Source organism: Mytilus edulis, chromosome 7, assembly GCF_963676685.1.
Source record: "Mytilus edulis chromosome 7, xbMytEdul2.2, whole genome shotgun sequence".
Taxonomy (NCBI): domain Eukaryota; kingdom Metazoa; phylum Mollusca; class Bivalvia; order Mytilida; family Mytilidae; genus Mytilus; species Mytilus edulis.
The window spans coordinates 34,309,002-34,319,449 of record NC_092350.1 but is presented as its reverse complement, the minus strand read 5'-3'; the positions used below and the strand labels follow the sequence as shown (position 1 = coordinate 34,319,449).

Sequence of the window (10,448 nt, the reverse complement as noted above, 5' to 3'; positions counted from 1 at the left end):
ACCCTAATCAAATGGAAAAATCAAAATATCAAACACCTCAAACGAATGGATAATGTAACGATTTCGCCCCTTAAACCGAGTGGTAATTTTAAATGAATAAGGAGGCTCGATCGAACATAATTTGCATGGATCCTTTGAGTTGGTATATGGTTGAAATAATAACTAAGTCAGGTATAAAGTTCAGATGCATTTTATATAACATCTATATAATCAAATATTTACAATTGATCATAAAAACATACATTTATATTTACATACAATTGGCCGTAATCATCTTTATTTATAGATCAGGAGGGTTGACTTCAAATTCCCATTTAGGTTGACTTGCTTCCGTAGGTTGATTTGATAGAAGGTTGAACTTCCAAAAGTATAAAATACTTAAAAAGGGTTGATTTATAAAAAGATATTCATATATCTTATTTCCTAAACCGAAAGTAGATTTCCAGAAAATCTCTTTCATCCTATTTCATCGATAGAAGGTTGACTAAGTGGAACGACAGCTGACGGGACTTTCCCATAGGTCGAAGGTTGACTTTTGCAAAACAAACAATAGCCATGTGCTAGAAGGTTTAAGTTTTCTTAAAACAATTAAAACCTGCGTACCATACTAATGGTTGACTTTGGTTCAGACATTTGGATTAATTTAGGTTGACTAAATTTATATTGCGACTAAAATGTTGACTGCTCTTGCAGACGATGAGAATAAATCGGAAGTTCGTTTCGTCAACCTTCTATTTATAATTTTCCGGTCAATGGCTCAACCAATCAAAACGTTTGTTATGTTCACAGGCAATCTCGTGTATTAGGCCGCCAATACACAATAAATATGGCTTCTCTAGTAAATAAACTATGGCACTGCTGGGATTTAGATGATTTACGGCTAAAATACAAGTTATTACATTAAGAAAATAAATAAGCAAATAAGGTAAACACATTATCGCATCATGTATCATTGAAATACATGCCAACCAACCGTGAATATTCTGTACGAGGTGACATTCCATCGTAAAAATAGCGTTGCGAAAACGTAAACAAAAACAGCTGACTCATAAAATTACTACTATAGAATATGGAGAACACGAGTACTATTAATTTAATAATACGATCACTAAATCGTAACACAGCCCCCTAACCACTAGGCGTTTGTCCTCAAATGCACAGAAACTATCTTTACATTAATTAAATTAATCCACTAATTGGCTCAAAACTTGAAAACAAAATCGAATAACTCATAAGACAACAACTGTCTAACAAGTTACAATATACATTTAACCGAAAACTCATGTATTCACCTAGAATTATTTAGGTAACACACATATAAATATATAACACAATGTTCATTTCTTCCAATAAATGTTCTAGGCTGACTGCATGTTCAACATCTTCTTCTGTACCGCAAGCTCCACATATTTAATTAAACCAAACAGGAACATTTTCTCCTAGATATGGCTTCAACCTGTCTTGGTGCACCACCTTAGGTTTCATCTTTGGTCCCTTCTGTATTCTATATATGACATCATTAAGTTTATTTACAATTATATATGGGCCTTCCCAATTATTTTGTAACTTTGGACACAATCCTTTTACACGACGAGGATTGTGCAACCATACTGGATCTCCTGCATCAAATGTTTGCATCTTAGTTCCAACATCATAATTTCTTTTCATCCTGTCGCTTGACAGTTTTAATTTATTTCGTGCAAATTTATGAATTACCTCCATCTTTTGGGATAATTCATATGCATAAACAGTTTTTAAAGATAAAAGTGACTTTTCAGTCTCTGGTCTACCCAGAACTAAATCTACTGGAAGATTAACTTCTCTTCCAAATAACATGGAACATGGAGATGTTCCCAAACTCTCATGTTCTGATGACCGATAGGCCAACATTAATAAATAAATATATTCGTCCCAATCTCTCTGGTGTTTGCTTACAAAAGCAGATAACATCGTCTCAATAGTTGAATTAGACTTTTCAACCATACCATCCGATTTAGGTCGGAATGGTGTTGTTCGGGTTTTATGGATACCCAAAATAATACACATCTCTTTGAACACATTAGATTCAAAATTAGACCCTTGGTCTGAGTGGATTGAAAGAGGAACCCCAAAAATGGTTACTATTCTTTCCACAAATTCCCTAGCTACTGTCACTGCTTCAGTGTCTGGAATTGGTATAGCTTCCGTCCATTTTGAAAAATAATCCTGAACTACCATTAGATAGCGATTATTATTGACACTTATGGGTAAAGGTCCTAGAATGTCAATAGCCATTCTTTCCCAAGGAGCACCCACACGATACTGCTTCATTGGGGCCTTAGGTTTTTTACAAGGTGCTTTCTTAGAAGCACAAATATCACATTTGGTACACCAAAATTTAACATCATGTCTCATTTTATACCAAAAATATCTCTGTTTAATTTTTGATAGAGTCTTTCTAACACCAAGATGACCACCGGTCACTGTGTTATGTACTTGGTTCAACACTAACCTTTTAAAATTAGCTGGAAGAACAATATGTAGATCATAATGTTTTCCATTATAGCTTTCCCACTTTCTATATAAGATTCCATTGACAAGAATTAAAGAAGTTAATCTTGACCAATAAAATTTAACTTCAGGACTCATATGGGATACATCTGCCCATATGGGTTTAACTTCATCTATTTTCCATTGGATAATTATACTGATTACATCATCAGATAATTGAAATTCTGAAACATTTTCAAAATTTATCTCTTTAACTGGGTCATCCTTCTCATTTTGACTGCAACCATAATCCTTAGATCTGGTACAAACTCTTACTATCTCAGACTGAACAGGGAGTACATCAGGGTTTATATCTTGACCCTTACTTCTAAATTCATTATGGATTATATGACTTTTTACTATGTGGCACGTTTCGTCACTTGTCATGTTTGGCCAATCTTCATTTTTACCGCTAATACTAGTTGTTGTAACTGATTGTTTGACACTAACATCTTGAACATTTCTGCAAGATTCACGAATAGTGACATTATCGCTACATTTTTCAACCGTTAAAACGTTTTTATGAGTTGGAACCAATTCATAATTTATTTCTGCTCTAGCACAGTGAGGACACTCTTTATTATAGCAAGGACGTCTACTTAGGGCGTCTGCATTATTATGGGACCTTCCAGCTCTGTGCTCAATTTTAAAATCATATGATGCCAGGACCTCGAACCAACGAGCTAACTGACCTTCTGGATTCTTAAAATTGAACAACCAACTTAATGCACCATGGTCACTTCTAACCTTGAAGTATTTACCATATAAATAATGGTGAAAATGTTTAATAGAGGCTACTACAGCTAGTAGTTCTCTCCTGGTAACACAATATTTTCTCTCAGATCTACTGAAAGTTTTACTAAAGTAACAAATTACTTTTTCTACTCCATCCTGGAGTTGGGATAGCACTGCTCCCATACCAACATTACTCGCGTCGGTATCCAAAATAAATAAATCCTCCCTGGTAGGGTAGGCTAAAATAGGTGCACTAATTAAAGTAGTCTTTAATTCTTCAAAAGATTGTTGACATTCTTCTGTCCAGACAAACTTTTGGTTTTTCTCAGTAACCTTATATAAAGGTTTTGCTTTATCAGCATATTTCAAAATAAATTTTCTATAATAGGATGTTAATCCTAGAAAACTTCTCACATCTTTTATACTCTTGGACACTGGCCAGTCCTTAACTGACTGAACTTTATTAGGGTCAGTAGCTACTCCACTTTCGCTAACAATGTGACCTAAAAATTTAACTTCTTTCTTAAGAAAGTTACACTTCTTGGGATTCAGCTTTAAATTAGCTGCTTTTAATCTTTGAAAAACTTCTTTCAAGTTTTTCATATGTTCCTCAAATGATTTTGAGAAAACAATTATATCATCTAAATAAACTAAACAAATTTTCCAGGTCAAACCTGATAAAACTGTCTCCATCAATTGTTCAAAAACAGGGGCACTATTACATAGACCCATTGGCATTCTCTTGAACTGCCAGAGACCACCCCCTGGAAAGGAAAAGGCTGTTTTTGGTCTATCTTTGGCTACTGGAATCTGATAATATCCCGACTTTAAATCTACGGTTGAGAAGAACTTGGAGCCTGACAAGGAATCAATTGTGTCATCTATACGTGGCAGGGGATATGATGGGTGTAAAACCAATAACTTTACGGCGCGAAAATCAATACAGAATCGCCAACTACCATCTGACTTCTTCACGAGAACAATATTGGAGTTCCAGGGACTTGTAGAAGGTTCTATAATATCTTGCTTAACCATTTTCTGAATTTCAGCTTCAGCATCCTTCATTCTAGCTAGGGGTATTCGTCTGGGTCGCTGACGTACTGGAGGGTGATTTCCAGTATTTATGGTATGTTCAACTAAATCAGTTAAACCAATGTCCTCAGAGGACTTTGAGAATATGTCACTATATTCTGTTAAAAGGTCTCTAAATTTCTCCTTTTGATCTTTATCAAGATTAGCTTGATTAGACTCAAATACTTCATGTAAATAATCAGGTAATTGTCTCCCCTTATTTACTATAGTTTGGCCACCAGCCACACTATTTACAAACTCAGAAGTTTGAATATCTTCTTCGTCTACTTTATTGCAGGTTGCAATAATTGTACCCTTATATAAAGTGCAGGGCTCTTTATTTAAATTTATTATCCTCAAAGGAATATTATACATCTCTGGATGTACAATAGATCTTGCCACCAATAAACCATTCTTCTCCATAAACTTCTCATTAGGTTCTATTAAACCAGCTAAACCTCTAAAAATAGGCTCATCTGACTCCCCAGAAACAATCATTTCTGAGTTAGGAGGCACATCTACTGTCTCTTGCATAGCCACTCTATAACAAGATTTAGCACTGCTTGCATAATAACATTGAATTATCTCCCCTTTAATCTTCAACTTATTTTGACTTAACAAGACATCACAGTCATGAGTCACAAGAAAATCCATTCCAATGATACCTTCATTGGAAATATCAGCCACTAAAACATTGTGGTGATAAATATGATCTCCAAAACAAATCTCAACATCAATTTGTCCTATAAATGGTGAACTATCACCAGTAGCAGTAATTAAATTAATATTTACAGGATTCATTTTTGGAAGTAATGAGGGATTTATTTCATCAATAAATTTCTTACTTAAAATAGTAACATTTGCTCCAGTATCCACAAGAAAAGCTAAACATTTATCATTAATTTTAGCTCTGACAAATAATCCCTCGTTATTTGCCAAAGATTCATTTATCTTTATCGACTTGGGCCATTCTGTCCCGGCCTGGCTCCGACCCCTGAGTCCGACCTCAACTGGTTTCCCTGTTGATTATAATTATTCTGATTCTGACCAAAATTATTATTTCTCTGGTTAAAATTTCTATTGCCCTGACCAAAATTCTTATTCTGGTTATTATACCCTCTCTGACCATTCTGATAGCTCCTCTGCTGGTTACCTCCCCCTTGGTTCCTATTTTGGTTTTGGGACATACCCTTTATATTTCTGGACAATGAGATCATTTCTCTTTTGAAATCACTCAATTCATTTTTTAAGGATTTTAAATCTTCCCCCTTGTCATCATTCAACTCTGTATTAAATTTAGCATTAGTCTGAACTGAATCTGCCTGTCTAACCATCCTCCCTTTTTGTCTCTCTGCTAACTTTAACGTCTCTAGCCTAACAGCTAGTGTTTCTGCTTCATGTATGGATTTAGGGTTAGATTCCCTAAGTCTTAGTCTTAAATCAGCATCTTGTAAAGCATCTATAAAATGTTCTAGTGCTAATACACTAGTTATTGTGGATTGGGCACTTGGATAAGCTTGCCTAGTCAATTTCTTAATTGACTGAGCTAACTCAGGTAAACTTTCTTCTTTACCTCTCATACGGGTCTGAAGTTTTGCCCTAAAAAGTTCTGATTTCTCAGCTGAACCATATCTATTGTCCAAAACTTTTACTAAGCTATTATAATCTTTCCTAGATTCCTTATCTAGTTCATTTAAAAGAGCTCTTGCTCCCCCTTTTAAACTACCAGCCAAATATAATGATTTGGTTGCATAATTCCAACCGTTTATTTCAGCTAAAATTTCAAATTGAGCTAAATATTCATCTAAATCTTCATCTCCCTCATACAACTGTGGCTTCATGGTTACATTACTAGACTTGGGTAAATGGGTATGGGAATTGGTCAATCTTGGAACCTTGGGTCTATCCAGTACAGCATAGTTTTGATTTATATTATACATTTTATCTTTATTAAATGAATAAATATCATCTGTGTTTTGTTGTTGTTTTTCTGTATATTTACTTGTCTGATTAGCTTCATCAGGAACTGCTTGCCCATCACCTTTAGATTTGTTTTCAGTATTTACAATGTCACTCATCATGCTCATGTGATCATTGTGATTTACTAAATCTTTATTTTGTTCAATAGTTTTATAATTGGTAGAAATATTTCTCTTGTTTTCATATACAGCATCTTCAATTTTGCTTATGCGGTCTTTAATACAAGAAATTTCCTCTTGAAAATCTCTTTTTATCTGATTTACAGCAATGATAACTTCTTTTTGACAATTAGAAAACTCATGGGTTATCTCCCCTAATTGGTTATGAAATAAACTTTTAATGTTTCTTAATTCATTCATAAATAAGTTTTGCTCTTTGTCATGGCTTATTGTCTGCTCTGCATAGTCAACACTATCAACCTTCTGTTCATTTAAAGGAATGGTAATTTCCCCATCATTTTCCTCTTGGAAAGAATGATTTACATCTATAATTACTTCTCTAGAATCATCCATATTGTACTAAAATTTTAATAATTCTTACTATAAAAATTTAGTGAAATCAGGAAAATATACTAAAGCTTCTTTAGTATAATTTATAAATTATTTATTTCAACCACCAAATTCAAAGTTAATAAAATCCCACATCTGACACCAATGTTACGATTTCGCCCCTTAAACCGAGTGGTAATTTTAAATGAATAAGGAGGCTCGATCGAACATAATTTGCATGGATCCTTTGAGTTGGTATATGGTTGAAATAATAACTAAGTCAGGTATAAAGTTTAGATGCATTTTATATAACATCTATATAATCGAATATTTACAATTGATCATAAAAACATACATTTATATTTATATACAATTGGCCGTAATCATCTTTATTTATAGATCAGGAGGGTTGACTTCAAATTCCCATTTAGGTTGACTTGCTTCCGTAGGTTGATTTGATAGAAGGTTGAACTTTTCAACCTTCTTTTTCCAAAAGTATAAAATACTTAAAAAGGGTTGATTTATAAAAAGATATTCATATATCTTATTTCCTAAACCGAAAGTAGATTTCCAGAAAATCTCTTTCATCCTATTTCATCGATAGAAGGTTGACTAAGTGGAACGACAGCTGACGGGACTTTCCCATAGGTCGAAGGTTGACTTTTGCAAAACAAACAATAGCCATGTGCTAGAAGGTTTAAGTTTTCTTAAAACAATTAAAACCTGCGTACCATACTAATGGTTGACTTTGGTTCAGACATTTGGATTAATTTAGGTTGACTAAATTTATATTGCGACTAAAATGTTGACTGCTCTTGCAGACGATGAGAATAAATCTGAAGTTCGTTTCGTCAACCTTCTATTTATAATTTTCCGGTCAATGGCTCAACCAATCAAAACGTTTGTTATGTTCACAGGCAATCTCGTGTATTAGGCCGCCAATACACAATAAATATGGCTTCTCTAGTAAATAAACTATGGCACTGCTGGGATTTAGATGATTACGGCTAAAATACAAGTTATTACATTAAGAAAATAAATAAGCAAATAAGGTAAACACATTATCGCATCATGTATCATTGAAATACATGCCAACCAACCGTGAATATTCTGTACGAGGTGACATTCCATCGTAAAAATAGCGTTGCGAAAACGTAAACAAAAACAGCTGACTCATAAAATTACTACTATAGAATATGGAGAACACGAGTACTATTAATTTAATAATACGATCACTAAATCGTAACAATAACAACTATCATTTTCCTGACTTGATACCCTTCCGGCGCACCTGAGATCACCCCAATGATGGATTGAATATGGTTTTATAGCTAGCTATACATTTCACTTGTATGACAATTGCATCAAATTCCATTAAATTGACAACGATGCATGAACGAAATAAACAGACATAATAGGTAAAAATGTCAAAAGCACATCAGTCAACATTACGTTATAATTTCAATCACTAATAACAATCAAATATGTAACAAAGAAGCACAAAATGGCATAGAGACCGAGCATATTAGCAAAAATTAAAGACAAGAATACTCCGATTTGAATAATAAGATGTAAAAGTACAGAACCACGTCATATATGTAGCAAAGCAACATTAAATGGTTTGAAAAATGATGAGGCAAGAATTTAAATCGGATTGGTTTTATTTTCATCTTTCACTGCGCACACACATGTTTTCCGAGAAAAAATGTCAACTTGGAAGTTTCTAGTTGTCTTTGGTATCTTGCATCGCTCTTTCTCAAACCTTATATTACCCTGGATTTAAACCACTTTAAAAGACGATTATAATACCATGAGGGTTTGACCTGTTGAATCGTGGTTCCCGATACGAAGTTTTAGCCGATTCTAATTATAAATATACTTGGAAATAATATTCAGTCTAAAGTGTTTCCGTTATTTTACAGAAGATGGACAAGATTATCAGGATGACATTGGTCCATGACGTGTATTAAAAGTAATCTTGACAAATGGTATTGATATTTACAATTTACTTTTTGCAAAATGTAAAAATACCTGATGCTTCCATTGTTAAGAATGATGATGATTCAACTTTTGGGTCACAGCATGAATGACAAGTACCAACACAATGCTTGTGCAGTAGTGTTCATTCATGGGTCTTCAAGAGGCTTGGCAGGTTTTCAAGCCTGTTTTATTGACCCAACTGGAAAAGTCTTATGGAAATATTCAAGTAGATCTGGTGTAAATTTGGAACGTGAAAGAGTGAAAAACACACCAACAGAACATCTGCATCACCATCAATTCACCTAATCACAGACAAATTCGACATTGAATATTGCAGCATTATCAGGTCAAAAACACATCAACAGTACATCTGCATCACCATCAATTCACTCAATCACAGACAATTTCGATATTAAAGATTGCACCATTATCAGGTCTAAGTATCATATCGGAGAATCAAAATGATGAAGATGAGTTACTGCTGATTCAAGAAATGAAGAAAAAATAGACGTTCCATTATACTAGTTGTAGATTTTATTAAGAATTTGATACTATTCCAAGGTCAAGTGGGTTCAACAAGAACAGAACGACTTTTTATTCGAAATATAATCAATTTCTGATATATATCATGGGGAAATCTGCTGACTGTTATACATAATTTAAGTATCCAGGTTTTAATGCAAAATATACTACAGAGCACCATATAACTGGGTATGTAGATTTGGGAAATAGATATGTGTCTATAAAAGAGGAGGGCGAAATATATCAGATGATAGATGCTTTAAACTAACTGTCAATTAACAGCGAGTACTCTCAGGTCTCTGGACCGTGTCTTTTGGTTGTTGGGATGTACAAGTACCCGTCCACTTGTATTTTTATCCATTTGATGAGTTAAGCCATTTCCAACTGATTCTTATAGTTCGTCCTCATGTTGTACTGTTACGCCACTGTTCCAGCCAATCCCGCTCTTTTTTTATTTGTACTGTAGAACCTGTAAAAGAAACTGCAGATATGGTAACATGCCTAACAGAAACAACAGGCATTCTAAACCTCTCGATCGATTTAATCCTTAACAATCTCATTTGTTAAAGATGTTTAAAGTAGTTGCCAGTCTGAATTGTATATGTATATCTGTAAAATACTTTATTTTAGACTTATACGTATGCTTTATGTTGAAAGAATAATACAGAAAGTATTGCCTAATTAGGAAGTCGTAGTATGCCGTACCTGATAATTATAATTTGTATAAACTTGTCTGTTTTCCTGAAATACAGATTTCAATTGATTGATACAATGAAATCATATCGTGATGCTTACTGGGTTTTGTTGCCAGTTCTATGTTTATACAGTAAATAGGTATTGAGAAACATCTGTGAAAAAAAATTAATAGACACCTTTTCAAATTGAATTTTGTTTTCCTTTTGGTCTTCATATATTCCGCACATCAATTCATTCAAATCAACTCATTATCATAGTTAATAGCAAGGCTTGGTTTTAATTTTTATTATGTTATCCTCTATGAAATGTAGACACAACACGTACAACTTTTCAATTTGGTCTATCTCAAAATGCATAACATGTCCTGTGGCAGCCTTTACCAACATCCAAGGCTTAATAACAAACTTGCTACACTTCGATGGTATGCCTTGAGTCATGACAGTTCTT

The 10,448-nt window shown here is 33.9% G+C and overlaps 1 protein-coding gene across 1 annotated transcript; it reads right to left on the bottom strand.

Annotated features, from left to right (window-relative positions):
* Window positions 1-5,288: 5,288 nt before the first annotated feature.
* LOC139483097 (putative leucine-rich repeat-containing protein DDB_G0290503) lies at window positions 5,289-6,827 on the bottom strand. Its single transcript, XM_071267131.1, has one exon. The coding sequence runs from the start codon at window positions 6,825-6,827 to the stop codon at window positions 5,289-5,291; it is 1,539 nt and encodes a 512-aa protein (XP_071123232.1).
* Between the last annotated feature and the right edge of the window lie 3,621 nt (window positions 6,828-10,448).